Source organism: Tetrao urogallus (genome assembly GCF_951394365.1).
Source record: "Tetrao urogallus genome assembly, chromosome: 23".
Classification (NCBI taxonomy): Eukaryota; Metazoa; Chordata; class Aves; order Galliformes; family Phasianidae; genus Tetrao; species Tetrao urogallus.
In genome coordinates, this window is record NC_136836.1 from 1,052,688 (window position 1) to 1,074,609 (window position 21,922).

Here is a 21,922-nt window from a genome sequence, read left to right on the forward strand (position 1 = left end):
GCAGGAAGACATGGCCAAAAGGGAACCTAGCTGAGGATTCCGAAGAAGCTGCCCTAAAGGAGAGCTTTTTGTCCTCTAGGACCCCCAGACTCTTCTCTGCAGGGCTGCTCTCAGTGAGTTCCTCTCCCAGTTCTTTTCCCAGTTCATTGAATAATAGAATGGCTCGCGTTGGAAGGGAGCTCAAAGATCATTTCGTTCCAATCCCTTTCTCAATTCTCCTGTTCTTCTCCAAGTTCTCTTCCCAGTTCTCCCAGTTATTCTCGCATCCAAGCAGGGAGAAAAGAGGTGCAGGAAGAATGAACTTCCTGAAGTGCAGAAAAAATGAACAAGTCTTTTACAGTGAGGGTGGTGGTGAGGCACTGGAACAGGTTGCCCAGAGATGTGGGGGATGCCCCATCACTGGAGGCTACATCAGGCCCTGGGCAACCTTATGGAGCTGTGCATGTCCTTGTTCACTGCAGGGGAGTTGGATTAGATGATTTTAAAGGTCCCTTCCAACTCTAAGGACTCTCTGATTCTATAATTCTGAGTGTTGATTGCTTGTGCCCGAAAAGCAGCTGTTATTTTAAACCTTTCCATTATAGTCAATTAGAACTAATGAATCAATCAATGGAGTGTGACTTTTGAAAACCTGCAGATCACAAGTCCTATTTCATTTCTGAGGACAGAGCTGTAAGGGCTTATTGTGCGAGTTGGGGGAGGCTTTGTTCCTTGTTTCATTCAGCCATTCCCCCCAGGCTCACCAAGGGACAATGGCAAATAGGGTCAGATGAGGAGGATGAGCTGCTCTCAGCCTTTGGCCTCTCTCATAGAACAGGGATGTAAAGCTGAGATCTCAACAGAAAGGCTGGAACCACCCGCTTGAGGATGTGATTTTTGGCCATCATCAAATCATTGGTCCCCAATGGCACATGGACACCAATGAGGAGATGTCCTGTGGAGGGACGGGAGCCCATGAGCTCCAGGACTCCTCGCCTTGTTGCTGTTGGCTGCACGGCAGCTTGCTGGAATGCATTTCACTGTCTGGACTTCACTGCGTTATGCAAGAAACCCGTGTAATTTTAGAATTACAAAAAATATACAGTCCCCGTTTTCTCCCATTGATGGAGACCTTTTGTGTTTGTGTAAAGGGGACCATCTGCCAGGGAGGAATGCAGAAAGGTGAAAGCAGAAGGCACAGTTGTCAGCAGAGCGTTTCCGTTCTCTCCTCCCATCTTCTTTTTCACCTGGTTAAATTTAACACCAAACCCTTGCTGAAATTTCAAATATTCAGGAAGCCCTTTGCTGATAAATGCCAAGCAAATCCCAAATAAAACAGCTGAGAAGGTGGCCAGAAAATCATATTTGGTACTGTAATCATTGGAGGTATGTGGATGGATGAGAAAAGAGCAGAGAAATGACAGAACAGCAAGGAGGAATCGGAGATTGCAGCTGCATCACGGTGTGGTGGGTTGGAGATCGCCCTCCCATGTGGGCTCAGAGCAGAGCCTGCTGTTGAGGAGTTTAATTAAAAAAGTAAAAATGTGCCACAGCCCCGTGCTGTGCTCCCCTCTGGGGGCATGTGGGGAGGGAGCAGCCGTTCCTACAGCTCCCTGGATTATTTTCAGCTTGAGCCGTATTTCACTTGATTGTTTTTCTTTCTATTTAAGGGGCAGGGGAAAGAAGGGGGTGTGACTATAAAAGGAGATTGGAGCATAATTCTTCACTGTTGTATTGGTTTGGCTTGGTGTGACTGCACCAGACTTGTGCAATACCGTGAGGGTAACGCAGATGTAATGAAACAGCGTGCAGCGTCCTACGTGCCATCAGTGGGGCAGTTTTTCTCTTCCCTCTCTGTGTTCTCCTGATGTGCCCTTGCTCTCCCCAGCCACTCAGCAGAATGTTTTTCTGCTGCAGAAATCCACGTCTGAGCTCTCTGTGGAGCCTGCGAGGATCCTGCAGCACTGTCCCTTTGGGATGCCCCGGGGCTCTCTGAGCTGTTCCCCCCTGTGGGAAATACAAACAACACCCCAACGCAGAGCTGGCTTCGCTTTTCCCTCCCCCTGTCCTTCTGACCTTGCTGTCTGTGCGACTGAGGCCAAAACAAGGAGACCACACAGGAGACAGCAGCAGGGCTAGGGCTGTTCTGTCCTTCCCTACGCATGTGGATGTCGACCCCACAGACCAGGACAGTGATAGCTCATAGCTCTGGTACCGAGCTGCTTTCCCTTTCCAGGCAAGAAATATGCACGGGAGAATGAGTCTTTTTGGAATAATATTTGTTCTGAAGTCAGCTCCTCTGGGAGTTTGCACATAACCCAGTGCTGGATCCCGGGCCCAGCAAAGCCCATCATTATACAAGCATTGCACAATGCTTGGTGGAGAGCTGCTAAATACATGTCTTGTTCCACTGATATCTGAGGGTTGCCAAATACTTCATGAGCATTTACCAGTAAGGTCCTGTTATTCAGAGTAAGCTGAATTAGGCATTTATCCACAGATCTGAGGGACTTCTCCCTGTGTGGCCACGTTCCTCCTGCAAGCCACCAGGTGTGGTCCAGCTCCTTGCTGAATCCCTGGAGCCTCCCCTTGGCTCATCCTGCTGATGGCAGCCCTACATGGAAAACTTCAGTTTGGAGAAGAGCAGCATCTTATGCTGAACAGGGCGGGGGGGAGAAGAAGCCAGCAGTGCTGCAATTAGTACAAGTGTCAAAGCAACATTTCCCTTGCACAGATGGGGAGCAAGCGTGCCTCAGCAGCACAGCACCCATCTCCTTGGTGCCTGGCATTAGCACGCTTTGAGGAAGTGGTGTTTTATGGGCCCCTCCAGAGCAGTGGGGACTGGTGGAAAGTCTCTGTCAGTGCCACTTTGTTGAGCTATAGTGACATCCAGTGGCTGTTCCCAACGGACCTCTGCAGGCTGAGTTTTTGTTTATCCAGCCCTGCTGCACATCTGGCATGGGAAATACAGGTTTTCTCAGTGCAGAGCAGAGGATGAGCCAGCAGCTTGCTACTGACCTCATAAAGCTTCTGCTGGCTCTTTGAGCAGAAGAGAGCTACTCTGTGGGCTATGGGATACGCTATGGGATACTGTATTTTAAATTCTTCACAATTTGCTTTCTTAGATATTCCATGGTTTACAATCTCTTATTACCAAAGCAGCCCAGATAGATTTGATCAAAGTAAGGGAAAAAACACTGAGATTCTTTCTTTTTTAATTAAAGCCCTGTCTTGCTAATACTTAAATGTTACATAATTTAAACAGGACAGATCTGACATATTGGCTGATTGTGTTTTGGTAGCTGTGGATGTTATATGGGCACCACTGCAACAAACAGTGGTAAAAAGCACATCGAAGGATGATGGTGCTGCTGATATCCATGTCTAGTAAAGACCTTTCTCTGTGTTCCTGAAGGAGCAGAGGCTGTGTGATGGTGTACAGCAGTAGTAGGGGCTGATGGCAGAGTGCTGGCACAGCAATGGTTGGACCTAAAATTTGGGCAGAGCAGTAGTGGGATCCTAATGGTGGGATTCGTGGGTTGAAGACAATGAAACCACCAGGGGGAGAGCCGGAGCAGAGGACAAGGCTGAAGTACAAGGCGATTAATCAAGGAAATAACTGGGTCTTCCTTCCTTTTGTCCCTTGAGTTCTTTGGAGCAGGTTTAGCACAAACCCACCCTCTGTTTGTCTTACACTTCTTGTTTTGTGTTTGTCTGTCTTGCAGGAACCAGTGAAGACCTATTCCAGGACTCTGAGGGGCGGGAGGGATCCGAGCCTATTGAGGAACACCAGTTTTCAGACCTAGAGGAATCTGACGACGATGATGACAATGAAGATGATGAAGACGAGGACGAAGAGGAGAGCCAAGATGAACCACCTTTAAAGCTGCCGGAAGCCAAACACCCCGCCCCACTGATGCACTCTTCAGGTGGCTCTCCAGCTTCTCAAGAGGAAAGCACAGAAGCAGCATCGTCCTTAGCCCAAGAAACTGCTTCCAGCAGCCAAAAAGTCGGTGAAGGCCAGCAGGGCTCCTCCTGCGGGCTGGAAACCAGGTGGTCAGCAGACAGCAGCGACATCGCCGTGTCCCACAGCACCCTGAGTCTCCACAGACCGGCTCTGACTTCCACCGAACAATTGGCTTCCGCTGAAAGAGAGTCTGTCACCAGGCCACCCATGTCCCTAGCCATGGAACTGTCAGCCTCAAAAGACACCTCCCCAAGGAAAAGGTGGTCTCCGAGCCAGGACTCCAGCAGAGCTGGCGGCAGCAGCAGACCAATGCTAGCGAGAAAGCACCTGTTAACCAAAAATGAAACTTCACCCAAACGGTTTTCACCCACCGGGGAAATGTCTCCTCTGAGGTGCCTGTCCCCAGGGAGGGGGCTGTCCCCATGTCCACGTGTCTCTCCCAGGAGGGAGGCATCCCCGCTGCGGTGCGTGTCGCCGAGGCTCGAGCTGTCGCCCAGCAGGCATCTGTCCCCCAGGAGAGAGCTGTCCTCTAGAGCGTACCTTCCTCCGGAGGGAGAGGCCTCATCTCCCAGCAGAGAGATGCCATCGGGCAGGTATTTATCGCTGAAGAAAACCTTGGCCCCGAGCTGCTCGGAGGCACCCAGGTACTCATCCCCTGTCAAGGAGGACGCGCCTGGGACGAGCAGATCAGCAGCAGATGACAAAATTCAAAGCTCATATCAAGCCCAGCATGGAGTATTATCTTCGATGCCTCTACCTCACAGGTTCTTTGGCAAAAATGTACAGCTCTATGAATCCAAGCTGGTAAGTCCAAGCCCCCTCTTTCCCCTTAGTATGTGCTGTGGTGTGATTTTAGTTGAGCGTTGCAGTGCAGAAGTGCAAAGTGACTGTAAATGTAAATACAGGGAAAAGTGAGAGCGAGCACAAAGGTTTTGCACCTATTGGTCTGCCCGTCTCAGCTGAGGGGAAACGAAGTTGTCTCCTCTTCAACCCAAAGCTGCTCACCCTGACCAACCCATTCTTGCTTTTCTTGCTGACACAAGCACTAAGGATGTGTGCTTAATAAAACTTGTCAAAGTTTTAAAGAGATCTTTTTCTTGGGAGTTTCAGACCCATTTCTTAGATTTCACCATTTAAAGTGAAACTCTACTCATTTTGTTATTGTCAGTGTCCTGAACCAGATTTGGGCTAGGCAAGGGTCTCTCACACCTTGATGCTTTCTCCTGGGCTACGTAGGCATGCAGCCCACTGTTAGATTAACTGCTGAGGAATGTTGGTTTGGACATCTCTGCTTCTATCTCACCTCTCCAGCACAGAGAGGTTCTTCCCACTGCATCCAGAATATCATTTAATCTCTCTGTTGGACATGTCACATCCTATGGGTAAGAGAAAATTGCCTGTTCCTCCCACTGCTACAGGCAAATTAGACATTGGGTCTTGTGGAGCGCTGAGAGATCTCCCATTGCTGCTGAGGTGCCTGGCTCTCCCGTAATTTGTGCTGATGAACATGAGATCCTGCCCTGGAGGACCCATCACACAGATGCTGACTCAGGTGTTCCCCAAAAAAGCCCCGTTGCACTATTTGCCTTTCTGTCATGTCCAGAACAGTGAATCATCTCTTGGTGCTGCCTCCCTTCTGTTTCCCTCTATGAGTGTTTGCCTTACTTTCCCAGAGACCATCAGTTATTTTAGGCCCAAATTTTTGCCCACTTGAACGCAAAGTGTAAAGTGTTTCCTTAGTTCTCAACTGCCTTTTGGGGTGAACCTCAGGGCTGTGAAAACCCCATTCCTTCTGCTCTGAAACATCTGCTAGGAAAACTACTCACTGGTGTCCTCTAAGCTCCCTAGGTGCCCAAAGGAGGCAGTAGCACCTATTCCTGCTTACCTACCCAATCTCACCTTTTTACTTACTCTAACTTACCTTTCTGCTCATTGTTTTGCTTCTTTCAGAGCTGGGTTCATCAGATCCCCATCAGAACCCCTGTGCTCCAAACTAGTGTCCTTTGTGGGAATGGTATTCATCATTTAAAAATGTAAAAATGATCTTAGCTGGGGCATAAGGCTTTTGTCCAGATCTGTGCATTGGGTCTCACTGTGGCTGTGCCTCTTCCCAAAGGCTCCTGCTACAGGTCATCTCTCCCCTTGGTTGCTGTTGCACCAGAGGGATTTGCTTGGGGTTTCCCAGCATCCCTATAGCAGTTCTGCCAAAACTTTGTGTGGATAAGTGTCATTGAGCAAGCATTGGGGCTGGTAAATGCTGACTAACTCATTGCTTCCACCTTCTGTGGCTCTTGTTTTCTTCCTTTCTCTTTTGCTGTCTTCCTCTGCTGCCTTATCACAGAGATCCAGCCTGCAGGTCAGGCAGTTTTCCATAGCTCCACAAAGGATTCCTCCAGTGTATCCTTAAATCCCATAACCCCATCTTTACAGAAAATTTATTTCATTTTCTGTTGCTTCCTCTTTCTGGGAGCTCTGTTTAGGGGTTTAGTTATAACCTCATCACTAATTAATCCATTTCTGTTTAGCCACATATCTCTCCATGATGTACATTAGGAAACTATGTGAAGCACCGGTTGGAGAAAAAGGAAAAGGTAAATTGGTAGGGTGCTAACCTTGATTTCTGCAGACCACACCATGAGGGTGGTGGTGGGGACCTTTGATGGGAATGCTTTGTGCCAGACCAGAGTTAATGCTCTCAGTGCAAAATATCCTTGCAGTTAGCAGCTGTGAGGATGTAACAATGTTTTAAGGAAAAACATGAAAAATGGGTAACAATGGTTTGGGCACTGAGGTAATCCATGATAGAATGCAAGGATGCAGGGAGTGTTAACATCTTCTGATGGGATTTTGGAGGTGACTGATAATGACTGAACTCCTGGGCATGTGCTCCAACAGGCTGTGTGCCCGCTTGTACCCAGAAGGCAAACACTGTGGGTTGTCTTGCTCCTATACCTTAAGGGTTTGGGAGCCCAAGCCATCCTGGATTGATTGATCTCTCACCAAATTAGAATAAAATGTGCACAGAATCAATCCTTATGCTGAGCATTAATGATGCTAGTGCTGTTCCTTATGCGTTGCTCTGATTCGGCCGTTTCTTCTTCCCCATTTGGTGCAGAAGATAGAACCCAGGAGCCCACCACGCTCACCCGGCACCATGCAGCCCATCTGCTTCAGACCTTTGCAGGCACCTCACGAAATTCACGCCCACAGCCGAGGAGAAGAGAATGTCTTCAGCCACCTCCCACTGCACTCGCAGCAGCTCTCAAGGACCCCGTACCCCATGATTCCCATCGGGGGCATCCAGATGGTCCAGGCCAGGCCAAGCGCCCATCCCAGCCTGGTGCCCAGCTCCATAATGTCCCTGCCAGGGGGACACTTTTCACCTGGTGGCAGTAGCTTTGAGGAGCCATGGGTGCTACGGGAACCTTCATCTGCATCAGTTTCCCCGGTGGCAAAAGTTTCCAAATACGCGCTGTTCCCAGAGCCTACAAGCAGCGAGTGCTTGGAGGAGAAAATGAGGACTAGTGAGCTTAAGCAAAAGCCAGACCCGGAGGAATACAGGGTAAAAGTGTTTGCTGAGCCCAGCCCTGCGGAGCAACCGGGCCGCTCGGCATCCCCAGCCAACCCCAGCACCACCCGCCAGCCCTCTCCAAAGCCTTCGACGAGCGGGGACGACCCCTTGACTAACCCGGGCGAGAAGCAATGTGGCAGCTCGAGCAGCCCTTTGGAATCACCACACTGCACTTTCACCTCCGAGCTCCCATCTCCGCCACCGCCCCGCAGCCCGCAGCCCTCTGGAGAGCCCCGCAGAGCCCCCAGGAGTCCCCACGCAGAGCCCGCAGGCGTAGGTCACGCTCAGACAGAGGCGGACGACAGCACGGGCAGTGCTTAAGCCCCCGCCATCTGTTCCACCTTTAGGCTTCCTATGTAAAATCAACAGACATTTTCAACACTATTTCCTTTAGTATAATCATCGCTATACGAAGCACTCTAGTGAATGACCAAACCCATGGAAGTTTCCTGGTTTTCTTTGTCCCGGTCTGGTATTATCTCCACATGTATGCAGTTACTTGTGCCTTTTTCTATACCTTTTGTTGCTTGAAATGTACAAAAATGTTTGAGGCTGTGAATATTTTTTTAGAGTTTTTTGGAAAGGGGTTTGTTAGACCTTGTCTTTTTTGCCATTGAGGTGTGCGTTCTTATGGGCCTGAGAGATGCAGAAGGGAAAGGGTTAAGCATTTTAAGAGGAAGAAGATGCACTGAAAACAAAAACAAAAAGAAAAGAAAAACTTTTTTTTTAAATATTGATTCAATGATTAAAAAGAAAACCAAACCCTCACTCCTGTGTACAGAAGTTTATGATTCGTATTTATTACATGCTTTATTTAATTCTCGCAAAGTGCTTGTTGGTTTTTTTTCCTTGCATCCCTCTGATTGCCTATGGTTGTGCTTTAAACACTTGAGACTGCTTTACATTTGAGAAACGTGTTTACCCTGAACTTGTAAATGAAGCTAGCACTTCCTCAAGGAGGGGGAGGCTGTTCGCAGCGAGAGAAATTGTCGCTCCGAGAGAAAAGCTCATCGGGAACATCTCTCCCTCCTGCAGAACATCAAAGCACTTTTTTTTTTTAATTCAAAAAAAAAAGAAAAAAAGAAAAAAAAAGGGACACACGAAAAGATATAAATTCTTCTTCAAAGATTTACCTGCAAGAAGGTAGGAATGTATGGCATGGAGCCCAGTGCTGGGCTTCGTCCCTCCGTCCCCATCGCCGCGCCGGGCCCGGAGCCCTGTCCATGGTCCTGGAGCCCTTCAGCCCCTGCCTCTAAGGGAGGCTCTCACCCCGCTGCCATTTCTCCTCCCTGGTTTTTAGGTGGTGGTTGAGCTGCTCCGTCCATCCCGTGGGTTTGCTCCTTGAGCTTTAGATCCCTAAAGCTCCCTGGAGGAGTCTGTGCTCTGCTCGGTGACTCAGTGCTCTGTTTTCTTTGTATTTATTTATTTCAGCAGAACATGGCCGTGTCGCCCTCATTGAGCAGACGGGCCCTTTTGGGTGTTTTGGAAGGAAAAGTTACAGCGCTGAGTACTTTGCAGTCAGCGTGTTCTGCACGCACGGTGACTTTTCCAAGAGCAGACTTTCCCCTCTGAGCTCCCATATCAGAGCATTGGCCCCGCTGCCCTCAGATACCAAATACAGAGATCGACGGAGTTGCTCCGTCCTTTGTGCTTTGAACCATGGCCGTTGGGTATGTGGCTGCCCCAGTGGACAGCAGAGGGTTATCAGAAGGTTTTCTGATCTATGAAATCTGTACAGACCCCCCCCCCCTTTTTTTTTTTTTTTTTTTTTTTTTAGTTTTGACAGCAACAAGGAAAAAAAAAAAAAGAGAGAGAGAAAGAGAAGATGATATAAATATTTAACCAGTGGTTCAGTTCTATCTTCTTTCAGAGCTGTTCCAGTTTATCGGGTACGTAATACACTTTTTAAAAAAATTTAAAAAAAAAAAAAAAAAAAAGAAATAAGAAAAAAAATGAATGAGAACATATTTCCTTGCCAGACTTGATGAGCTATGAACTGTTCCCGTTTCACGGGCAAATATTATAGATTTTTTTAATGATCTGTGACTTTTTTTTTTTTAATTTTAATTTTTATTTTTCGCTTTTCTTGTAAAGGGAGTTAAGTACAAAAGAAGATATCATGGAAATAGCATTAAGGCTGTGACACTGACCAAAACAATGTCCGGAAAGAACCCATGTCTACCTTAATCAGCACTTTTATTGAGTTCCCCTTCCATCTCCTTGGCTCCAAGCCTGATCCTTCCATACTCACTCAAGTCCCATGGCAGAGGCCAAGGCTACAAACCCATTTCAGCCCAGTGCCTCTGCTCAATGGAACTTTAGGCACCAGCTTCAATCCCTCCCGCCCATCAGAACAACACTGAAGTGTGATGATTCCCCTCTGTGCATCCATGACCCTAACCCTGACCCTAACCCTACCCCAAATTCAGCACTGGGTTCAGATTTCCTGGCTTTTGCCACCTTTTTCTGCCTTGTCACACTCTTAACATTATTCCAAGGTAGCTTTTTGTATTTAATTTTTTAAAAATATATATATACATATACATATATATATATATAGCAACTGTACATAAAGAAAAACAATGCAGCAGTTGTGCACTCAGCATCCTGGTTTCATTTGGTGCATTTGACATGAGCTTTGGGCTAGATCAAATTTGCTCAGCTTTCTGTAATTGTATTTTAATCCTTGACCTGTTGGCACTTGGCACGGCTGTGGGTTTTTTCCTTCCTTCCGTCATTCTGAACAGAAGAAAAAGAAAAACAGAACAAAACCTAACAAAATCCAGAAACCCCTCAGCGCATTGTTGTTGTTGTTGTATTATTATTTTTTTTTTTTTTATGATGATGACTTTTTTAAAGCTTTTCCAGAAGCTCCAGATGAGTTCTGCATCCCAACTGCCTTTGGCTCAAAACCAGGGTGAGGAGGTGCAGGGGCTGTGCAGCAGCGATGCTCCATGGGTTGTGCCCTGCAGCCACAGAGCGGGTGCATGTGGGGACAGCCAAAAACTCAGGGGCAAGGTGAACAATCTCAGCCTGGTCCTGCTGCCCAGCGGGCACGATGGGGAGGCTCTGGCTGGGGTGACATGGTGCTTCACGCGATACCTAACAGGCGCAATATGGCCTATTCTAGGCAAAAAGTATAATAATAATAATAATAATAATAATAATAAATTAAAAAAATTGATATTTAAGGGCTACTAATCCCGCTGACAGCTCAGAGCTCTGCGGGAAGGGCACCAGCATCTCCGCCTGTGGGCAGGGCAGCATCCCAGAGCTGCCCCATCACAATGGGGGGACTCTGAGCGCTCTGGGTGCCCCCAGTGCTCTCACCCATGTGTGTTGGCACTGCACTGCACCTTATTGCAGGTCTGGAGCCCCCCGTTCCTGCTATTTCCTACCTGGAGCACCTGCTGTCCCTGCTGGCTGTTTCCTACCGCTGGCTTCTTGCTGGGTGAAAGCTTTTCGCATGCCACAGTTTTTCACCTCTCTCTGGGTGTCCACTCTGTCTGCAAAGTGACGAGAAATTCAGATTTGCTTTCCGAAGGGTGAGTTGGTTTTGTGCAGGCACTTTGCAGAGGCAGGGAGCAGCACTATTTCTAAGAGAATGTATTAGTCACGCAAGTAGGCAAATGAAAAAACAAAGCTCAACCCTTGGTTTTCATCAGCAGGTGGAAATAAGCCCTCCTGCTTTCCATCTGACAGAGCTCCTTAGTGCACAGCCAGCTGTCCCCGTGGCCCTGAGTGTGTTGCTCCATGGCAAACAGTTGGTCTCACATCCAAAAAATGATTTTGCAAGAAGATCTTGTCCCATAGCCTTAAGTAACTTCTTGAGGCCATTTTGTTGAGTATCTAGAGTCAACAGAGCACTCCTACATGGGCTTGTGCTGAAGCACTCCACAAATTCCCATCACATCCTTTTGCTCGGAGTTCAGCCTGAGTTCCACTGCTTCTGTCAAGGTCAGAGTGATTTGCAGGACTTCCCCCCCCCTGCCCCAAATGGCCCCATCTTTGGAGGCACTTCTCTGCCATCTCTGATTACTCACAAGTTGTTGGCTGGGCATCCAGGGACTGCAGCAAGAAACCCTTTTGTTTGTGATGGTGTGGCCGTGACTTTATGGTGCAAGGCTGGGGAAAGCATTTCAACACTTTCTTCTTAAGGGTGTCCATGAGGTTTCACTGCTGGTGGTGACAAATGCACCTTCTGTCCCCATCTCTGTGTTCATTGGGCTCCATCGGTTGGGTTTGCCTGAAGCCAGCACTCACTTCTACCTGGTTTTTGTTTCCAGCCCACAAAAATAACACCTGAACAAGCAATATACTTGGTGGCATGAAAATCATTACAGTTATTCCATGCTAAATCCTAAAGAATTTGATCTAGCCCCATTCTGTGTTCTTGGAGTATCCCTGGTTACGTGGGTTCATTATGTGCTTCTCTTTTTTTCTTTCTTCCCCCCCCCCCCCCCGTATTTCCATCTGTTGCACAGTATTTACAAATAAAACCATATTGTAAATTATTTACAGAAAAAAAAAGAAAAAAAAATTAAAAATAAATCAGTCCTGATGGCATAAAGACCAATCTGTTTTCATTACTGAGATATGATGGCACTTACGATCACTTTAGTAAATGTAATGTAAAAATAATAATAATAATAATAATAATGTGTACTCAAATTTAATATACATGGTCTCATGTAAGATAAATATTTGCCTTTTTTTCTAAAAGGTGTATGTATTCTGTAAGTGGAATAGTCTGTAGAAAGTTTCTATATGTTCTTAAAATGGCAATACATTCCAAAAAGGTACTGTAAATATGTACAGCGTACAATGTAATTTGGTAGTTTTGCCTGTAAGTTTATTTTAACTCCAGTTTCTACACTTGCATCTTGCAACGTCTGTATGGTTATATCAGTGCAAAAAAAAAAAAAAAAAAAAAAAAAAAAACCAACAAAATGCAGGTAAAAGCACAGTCTGATGTATAAAAAAGAAAAAAAAAAAGACAAGAAAAAAACAAAAAAAAAAAAAAACAAAAAAGCAACAAAAAAAAAGATAAAAAGAAGAAGAAAAAATACTCAGTATTTGATGTTTGTGACTCCTATTGTAAATGACATCTGTACTGTGAATGAGAAGTTTTTACAAGTATAATATTGCCTTTACTACAGCTCAGATTGTCTGCTCAGTCTGAGCATATTTTTAAAAAAATAGCATGTTGGAATAAATTTTTAAATCCCAACATATTCCTGTTTGCATGGCTGGCAGTCTTTCATTTCCAACTTCTTTATCACAGTCTGAGACTTGGGTTGGAAGATGACAGAAGCAAATTCGGACGCCCGATTGAATTGCAAACCCCCATCCCTGCTGCACTGAGTGGTGCCCCATCCAAAATGCCACGCAGGCACTGCTGACATGTCAGAGAATCACAGGGTTGGAAATTTCCCTGCAGCAGTGATGCAAGGGCTGGATCCAACTCAAAGCAATGGAACGCAGCGCTGGGTTGGGGTTTTTAAGTGGTGCCCCCAATCCTGGACGTCCTTTTGCCACCTCCTTACTGCGTCCTTACCAAGTTAAAAGTGCTGAGGATGCGATGCAGCCATCCCTGCCTCAGCTCCAGTAGGGGGATGAAGGGAGGCTCTGTGCAGGGCTGAGACTCCAGTGCTGCTCTTGAAATGAGCGTGGCCATTAAAAAAAAAAAAAAGAGAGAGAGAGAGAGAAAGAAAGAGGGGGAAAAAAATAGAAAAAGGTGAAAAAGGAGAAAAGCCTTGATTTCCCCCTGCTAATTGTCCTCCCGAGGAAGCAGGCTGCCTTCAGCCCATCCATTCCCTTTCTGCTCCAGCAAACCCTTCCCACCATGCAGCTTCACCCTGTCACCTCCTGCACTGTGTTCAGCCTTTGATGGACGGCTGCAGACAAGTTCAGAGACTGAAGCAGGGGGAGGCTTTGCAAAATAGGTCAAGGATGGTGAACTCTATCTGATTTCTAGCTGTGACCGTGCAGCTGGGACTGCATCAGTCAGAGGAACCAGCTGCTCCATGTCCAAACATCAGACCTGCACAGCACTGGGTGACAACTCCCCAGGGGTTCTCCCATGCTGGAAGGGCTGAGCGAGATCTGGGCGCTGTGTGCTGAGCTCTGGGTGCTGAGTGTTGGCAGCTGAGCTCTCTGTGTTGCTCTCTGCATCCCTCGTGCCCAGCACTCCCTGCTCCAAGGCTGTGCGAGGTGCAGTAGGTGTGGATCCACCACTTTCAGCCCGTGCATCCAAAGAGCCGCAGCGGGCTCAGGGAAAGGTGTGAGAGTCATGGCTTGGGGAGGATCAGTCCTTTATGGCCCAAATAACAGTTTGTATTGTCCTTAATGGCAGCAGAAAGCAAGGAGTGCTGGCAGATGGCCTCAGGCAGGTGACGTTTGTTCCAGATGTGCTGCCAGCCCCTCCATGTGTGCTTCGGCAACTCAACAGAGGAATAATTTTTCCTTAAGAAAAGAAAAAAGAAAAGTTTTTCCAATTCTTAAAAAGAGAGTCTTTAATGGCAGAGAGCTGCCTGCAGAACGCAGCACTAACCCCTGCTAATCTCCCATGCCTGGAACCACTTCGGTTTACATGAATCTCCAGTGGCTCCAATGCATCAGATATCCCAAGAAATTCCTTCTCCTTTTGTTTTCAAGACACAGAAACCAGACTTTTCCTCCCCTGTGAAGCCAAATGTGGATTCAAAATGTGAGACACAGTTTCCCACCACTGTGTGGAGGGTGGGACAAAGCTCTAGAAATCAGCGCTTCTCTCTGGGAGCCTAAAATTTCTTCAGTTTTTCCAAAATACCAAAACCCTGCAGTAAAGCTCTTCCCTACTTCTGAGATTCAGCTTCCCCACAGCTCAGAAGCTTCACGTGAGAACCTAAAAAATATTAGAATCATAGAAGTTTGGATAAGATCTCCAAGATCACCAGGTCCAACAATTGACCCATCACCACTATGCCCACTAAACCACGTATTACTAAACCATTAATTCCTGTTATAAGTGGACCTTTCCGTGCATTACATACAAGCACTTTCAGGAGCCTGATCCTTGACATCTCGTGGCTGAAGGAGGTGGAGTATCACTCAAGGCGCTGGATTTTGCAGCACCATGTTGGAAGATGTGGGTCAGCATCAATCAGTGGAAGAGTTCACGACTTTGTGTAGAGAGGGGTTGGCTTCAACCAACAAACTACTGACCTCTGTTCAGATGTTCTGCATTTTTTACACAAAGCTACACAAAAGGGATCTGTCATTGTGGAAGGAGTAACACTAGGAAACGACCTGAGGACAGGAACAGCAGCAGAGATGGGATGGAGGTGGACACAAACACGTGTCCACAGCAGCACCAGCCAAGCCAGTGAGGTTTTGATTTGGCTTTTGTCTTGGTTCTGATTTTCTATGCTAGCATCAGTGCAAAGAGTTGTGAATGGTCCCCTGAGCAGCTTGAATAGAGCAGAGAAAGAGGGGCTGACAGCACTGGCTCTGGTCCAGAAATGAAACTTCTGGACTGAATGCAGCTCACACAAAGCTTATGAAGAATGAATAAGGAGCACATAAGCCTCACAGCTTTGGTACTTTATCTCAGCGTTCTATGTCCCACACACCTCTGGGTACAGCAACATCCCCTTGAGTGGCTTCCACCACTTACTGGCCACAGGCTGCCTGAAGGAAGGCTGCTTTTGATACCTTGGACATCCAACGTTCACTTATTGAGGCTTAGATAGACAGAGGAAAGGATGCTGTAGGAGCAGAGCAGCTTAGTGCAAAAGGCAAAACTTCGCTGCAGAGATCAGCCAGGAGACAGCTCGTTACATGTGTGTGCCTGACCCTGAGAGCTGGAAAACGTGGCTGGGAGGAAGCAGCCCCTACTCCTCTGCATGGAGGGTTCACAAGGAGGGTATTGTGCTGGAGGGGCTGTCAGGGGCTGATGCTGGTTGTTATGACAACAGGAGGAGAGTGCTGTGTGCAGAGTGGAAAAGAGGAGGGAGGGGAAGGGTGGTGGAGGAGAGAGCCTGTAAGGGGTCAGTCATGGGGTTGGCAGGCAAGGTGTGGGGATGGGGGATGCCACTGGGAATGGGCACATTGCAGAGCATTGGGAGGAGCTGGGCTTTGCACCCAGTTCCTTTGCACTGCCTGCAGGGCATGCATGCAGCTCTGCTTGCCAAAACTTTTCTGGCATCACACACACAGCTGGTGGGACCCACACCATGGGTTCGACCTGGGAAAATCATGCTCAGTGCAAGAGCCCCTGCTGATGATTGCTGCAGATCTGTCCTGGGGAGCGCTGGCAGGCAAAGCATGACTTCATTCTCCTTGCTGATATTTCTTGGATCGTTAGCAAGACAAATAAAAAAATCACCTAATAACAAAGTTTGCGTCCAGCTGGAGCCATCGTTGCCCCCTCAGAGACTAAATGGGGTTGACATAAAATCAAGGAAGGCAGGAAGCCGCAGGGGTAAGCCCAGAGCTTTAGCTCGTGCTTTTCATTTTAATCAGGTGTGTTCTTTGTAAATCCACAGCTCCTGAACCCACATGATTAAGTGAAAGCTTTGGCTTGCATCATCAGAAAGATGCAAACAACTGTATCCTCTGGTTTATGGAGGAAAACTTGGAACTACAACCTCTGTGCTTGCCAAGAGGGGATCAAGACGTGACATCCATGGCTCTGTCACTGCCTTCCTGTGAGCCCCTTGGTGGTGTGGCCCTGATTTCTCCTGATATCACCCACTCAAAGGCATCAAGGCCAGACTGGATGAAGTCAGAGCAACTGGGGCTGACCCTGCTGCTGATCCTACCCTCTGCTCCTATCCAATCTAACTGCCTCTATCTGTGTGTACATCAGTGTGGGAGGAATCAGGGATCTGGAGATGCCCAGAAGCTTTAAACTTCATCAAAGGTCTGTGAGATGAGTCAGCTTCAACCTTCCTTGAATTACAGACCAGCTATAGAAGGAACGTGGTTTCAGCGGGAGCTGGCTGTGGATGAGACCATATTCCATGTATTATTTATCTAAGAAGGTCTTCCCCCAGTTTCAGCTGATAGTTGAAAGGCAGCTCAGGCCACAGACATGCCCAGTTGCTTCATTCCTTTAGAAATGAGACGTTCCAGCTGAAATATCTGGGTTAGGAGGTGAAATGCTGAACTCCCAGTGAGAGCAGGGTTGGGTTCGTGGTCAGAACTTTTGGTTACAGCTCTGGTCCTATAAATGTGTGAGCACTGGGAATTCCCAGGCACATGCATGCCATTGCTGATGCTGGATTCTTTCTGTCCCACAGTGGATTTCACTTTCAGCTTCAGCTCCTGGAATCATGCTATTAACTGAGAAAGCAAATTTTCAATTTAAAAACATATATTCCTAAATATCATGGCTGTGAAAAAAAGTAGGGAATCATGACCTTACAGTTCCTAGTATGAGGCAAATGCGAGCAATGCAAAATGCATCATTCTTTTAACCTCATAACTTTGAAGACTCCACTTTGGACTTCTCAGTACTCTGTGTCTAAATACAGCTCCAATGGAGATCTCCAATGTTAAGATCTCTGTAACACATCAGAATATAAATTTCAGGACCCATGGTTGGGGGTGAGATGTACACAAGGAAGCATTCAGGATGAACTGGTGGATGGATGGATGCATGGATGGATGGATGGATGGATGGATGGATGGATGGATGGATGGAGATATGGGGAAAAGCCTCTGAAGTGTAGGACCATGTTACTGAACAGAAGGGCACTTCTTTGAGTTAAGACACTGCAGAAAGTACTGTCTGATTCTTCTTGGGGACAGACAGAAAAAGTCTCCTCACAGCTTATTTTCCACACCTATCTAATTCTTTGGGAACATTTACACATTAACATTTATCTATTTATCTATACTCCCTCGATACAATGCCCCTACAGAATGGATGTCTTGGGGTTCAGCTTACAACAGTGACGTACCTACTGAAAAGTAGATGGCTTTGCTTTCTCCCTGAACAGGTATTTATTAGATGATGGGAAACAGGATAACGTGTCCTCTGGTTCTGCTAGAACTGAATGGTTGATTGATACCTTCTACTGCAATCTCACAGACACCATGTTGTCCCATGCCTGAAGCATGTTGCAGCACACCATTTCATCCCGGCCCATCCCAATCTGCAGCTACATCAGAGGAATTGTGACACTGATCTCAGAATATAGAAAATATTGTTATCATTTCATATCTGCCTTCTGCTTTTCAATGACCAAACAGCAAATTTCCATACCATCCTTCACCAGAATAAAGACTTTGAACCCCTTCAGGATCAAACCCTACAATTCCCAAATTCTCACGTGGCAGCAGGAGCTGGCGCTTTAAATCCTTGTCTCACAACCCAGCAAGCAGCATGAGACCCACAGGCTGCTCTCAGCACAAAAAAGTAATGGCTATTGCTAACAGCAAACCTATCATCCTGGTGCTTTTATATATCTGACTGGAGACCTAATAAGCACTGAATTGGTGTGTGATTTAATGAGGCAAACTTCAAAGCTGCAGTTTCAACACCTAATTCACTCATCTGGACTAATAAACGAAATGGGTGGCATTTTTTTTTTTCCTTCTGTCAATTTATTATTTACCCAGTTGTTTTACAGCTCCTAATTTAATAAGTGCAATAACCTGGGGTGCTGCTTCAGGAAGGAGGAGAAGCTGAGAAATCCAGCAGTCTCACCTATGAACAGTTTTGGTGGACATCAGAGCTCCCATTATAACATTTTATGCCTTTTGTGCCATTGGCAAGGAAGAGATTTTGAGCTCTGCACATCATCAGACAGCCTCAATTTCCAAAATGTGCCATCAAGCTGCTGTAATAGATTGGCAGTGCTGGTTCTCCTGTGGCTCTGTATCAGCAGTGCTGGGCAGTGGCAGTGTTCTGCTCCTCTGGACCTGGATGGCAAAGTGCATCCTGTCTGAGCAGTATGGCTCATTTTTGGGGTCTCTTCTCTCTGCCTCCAGAGATGACTCCAAGCTGTTGTTCTCAATAACCACGGTCCTCCCCCTTCCTCACTTCTCATTGCTGGGTTTCAGAGCACTTTTGCAGACATTGAAGAGCTGTTCCCCAGAACCCCAGAGGCTGCAGCTAAACCGAGCTTGCTCTGCAACGTTCCTACTGTTGCTGTGATACCAGCAAGAGCTCACACTAGCCTTTTTGTTACAGCCTAAAGTAGCTCAGAGGATGGGTCATTCCACACATAAAGAGCCCAGCCAGGGATCTTACTGTTAGGCACTAGTAGAACAAGGGATGCTGCTTGGGATTCATCAGCCCTTTCAGCAAATATCCTCCTTTTCTGCACTACCCTCCTGACCTGCTTTCATTCATCCTTTGGACACTGGCTGTGCTCCATGCAGAAGTGCAGTGCTGGAAGTATTAGGGTTTTTTGTAGCCCATCCGTTGATCAGGCAGATCCACAGATGGAGAAAATCCTAATAAACCTGCAGTGTGTTCCCTTGCTGCTAATTAACTTTTGATCCATTTTCTTCTGGTTTTAAGTGGGAAAATAGACTCAAAAGTAGCTTGTGATCTGAAGGGCCACATTCCTGCCCATGAGCTATTTCCAAAAGGCTGCTGTGGGTGCATCCAAAGCAAAATCCCTGCTCCGTTTTCCTGACTGCAAAGCACAATGAAAAGGGGCTGCGTTTCCCATTTCAGACTGCTGCTAACTGAAGCCAGTAAAAATCACAGCCAGTCTTGATTTTTGAGACAGGCAAGCAGGGACCTACCTGGGCTATGCCAGGCAACAGAGTGAACATTGCTGCTCCTGGGGAGCTCTGAGGGGCCATTGGAGGAAAGAACAGCTTCAGTGACAACCCCCCCTGTATCCCCTAACGATGAGATGAAGGGAAGAGGCATTCAGAATCCTGTAGGGACATCTCCATCAGCACAGGTGGGTGTGTAGGGCTGGGCTGCTGGAATTGTGCCTGCATGGGGAAAGCAGCACAGCCCATAGAAGGTCCAACAGCCTGTGCTTGGGCATGCAGCACATGCTGCAGGTCTGTTCATAGCCTTGCTGTGCCAGTCTTGAGCTGTGTTTGTGCCAGAGATACCTGAAAGCCATTGCATGCAGTCTGAAAGTCCTGAGCATGGTGGGAGGCAATGAGTTGTACGCTGCACAATGAGACCGGAGACCACAAGTGGTGCTTTGTAAACCCAGAGCATCCTGAAATCTCCCCAGCCCTGGCCCACAGCAAGTGCCAGCACCCTGTTTTGCTCATGACACTGTGATCCACTCAGTCATAAACAGCCTTCATTCTCCTCCTTGCTTGAGTAAAGATGACCACAGCCCTCCCCAGTCACCTTCTATGGATGCTTGCTCCCTAACTGCAAGTAACATGCCCCAGCAGCTCTTCAAAGAAGCATCACTTTGCAGTCAGCCCCACTTTGCCACCAGCTCTGCATATAGAACAGTCAAAATCAAACCAGATTGGCATTTTCCAGTGCAACCAGTGTCCTTGTGGTGCTGGACATATTTGCCCTTGTTTCTGCGGCAAGATGATCGTGGTGGAGTCCTTGTCATCCAGGGGCTGGATGCTGCAGGGCACAGCCATTTGGGTGGGTTTGCAGCTTGTGCAGAGGTGGCTGTGTGCACCCTCTGGCCTCTGTCTGATGGTCTTACAGAGGTGATAAGAGGGGATCAGATTGCTGGCAGATGGTATTAAAATGAGCTTGCAGGGATGGAACAGGAGAAGATTGGATTAGTGCTGGTGTGGATGCCCGTGCCAATGACTGCTGGAGCGCAGCCCTGCTCCTCGTAGCCCCACACCAGGCAGGTGTTATCGGCAAAGATTTTTCTTTAAGAGAAATTAATGATTTTTCTTGAGCACTCTTGTGTCTTTAATTAAATTGCCTCAGGAAACTGTCAGTCAAGCAGTGGAAGTTACAGCCCTGCTGTCAAGCAGATTTTCGGTCAGATGAGTGTTTTGTGCTCGTGATGCTCATGAAGGAGTCAGAATCTCCTTTACCACTCATGGAAGCAGAGCTGCCCTGAGGCATCCCCATGCAGCACCCCAGAGAACAGAAGATTCTCCCGGGCCCAGCTTCACCTGCAGGCAGCCCTGTGCCAAGCAGGCACTGGTTTGGGGCCAGATGGAAGAAAAGACCAGGTTTGCCTGGATTTGCCTCTAACCCAAGCAGCAGGCTTCTCCAGCCAGGTCTGATTGTCTGTCTTTGCTCACAGTCCTGGCACTGTGCTATGGAGTGAACTGGGAAGCCAACAGACCCTCTCTTTGCTGATGCTGATACAGCCCTAATGCAAAAAGTGGATCTTTTCCATCTCCCTTTATTCCACAAGTGATCCCACGCTGTGCCCTGTCTGGTCTTCCTCTGGCCAAGTTCTTCATGGGGGTCATCAGAGCTGGGGTCTGGCTGGGATCCCATGTCCAGAGGGACAGGAGGGGGCAGATGGGTACAACAGCAAGCCAGGAGAGGTTGGCTGGGACAAGCCTCCTTGAGAAAGTGCCTCTTTGTCCTCCCTCTGCACTACAGCCACATCTGGTCACTCTTCAGCAAACTGCTTTTTTGCCTAGGGGCACTGCACCATCAGCTGTGTAATGGGAACAATATTCCCAAAAATACAGATGCAGACAGGCACACCATGACGCCAGGCTGGAGGCAGGCACAAGACCTGGCACCAAGCAGGGATGCTCAGGTGGGTGCTGCACCAGCTCCAGCCATTGCATCAGCTCTGCGGCAAGCTGCCACCAGCACATCTCCTGTTGGGATGTGAATTATGCATGTCCACCGAGTGCCATCTAGTGGGATTTTATTTTATCATCCATATTTCCTTCTATTTTTAAGGAAAAAAGAAATCAACCAACCAACAACGAGCCAGCATTGTGCATGGGCTCAAAGCATGAGTGCATGAGCGTGTCTGAGAGTGAGAGAACAAACTAATTAATGCAAATTGTCTGTATCACACGTTCTCACAGCAGCTCCTTTCCAGTTGTTTTTGTGCATCTCCCTCCCTTGCACCATGCCTGCATTCTTTCTGGAGTGTTACAGATCTTGATTTAGAAAGGAAGATCCACAAGGAAAATATTTCATGTTTTTACTTTGCTTTTAAAGGGCCAGGTAAGTCAGTGGTACTACAGGGTGACTGAGCACTGTATGACGAAGAGAGACCCTACAGAATTAGCAACACTCTTCCTAAATGTATTCGTGTCTACATATGTGCATCTCTGCGTGTCTGACTTGGAGAAAGTGTGTGTTATTCTGCCTATTTGAGAAGTGTGAATTCAGGAAGTGAATCTACCAAAAACCTCTGTCAAAAATTGAACCCAAATTCGTATTATCTTTTAAAATAAAGTGAGATATCTATTAAAGATGGAGTTGTCAGAACATGTGTCCACTATGTGGGTACAGTGAGTCTCTGTCAGGGTGCTGG

At 47.3% G+C, this 21,922-nt stretch overlaps 1 protein-coding gene across 1 annotated transcript in view; it reads left to right on the forward strand.

Moving 5' to 3' along the window:
• The window catches only part of HIVEP3 (HIVEP zinc finger 3), a gene marked incomplete at both ends in the record, with an annotated part of 55,576 nt that extends 47,738 nt beyond the window's left edge, over positions 1-7,838 (forward strand). Inside the window, 2 exons of the mRNA XM_079545966.1 lie at positions 3,705-4,750; positions 7,062-7,838. Coding sequence (XP_079402092.1) covers positions 3,705-4,750; positions 7,062-7,838 — 1,823 coding nt within the window. The remainder of the gene's footprint in view (positions 1-3,704; positions 4,751-7,061) is intronic.
• Between the last annotated feature and the right edge of the window lie 14,084 nt (positions 7,839-21,922).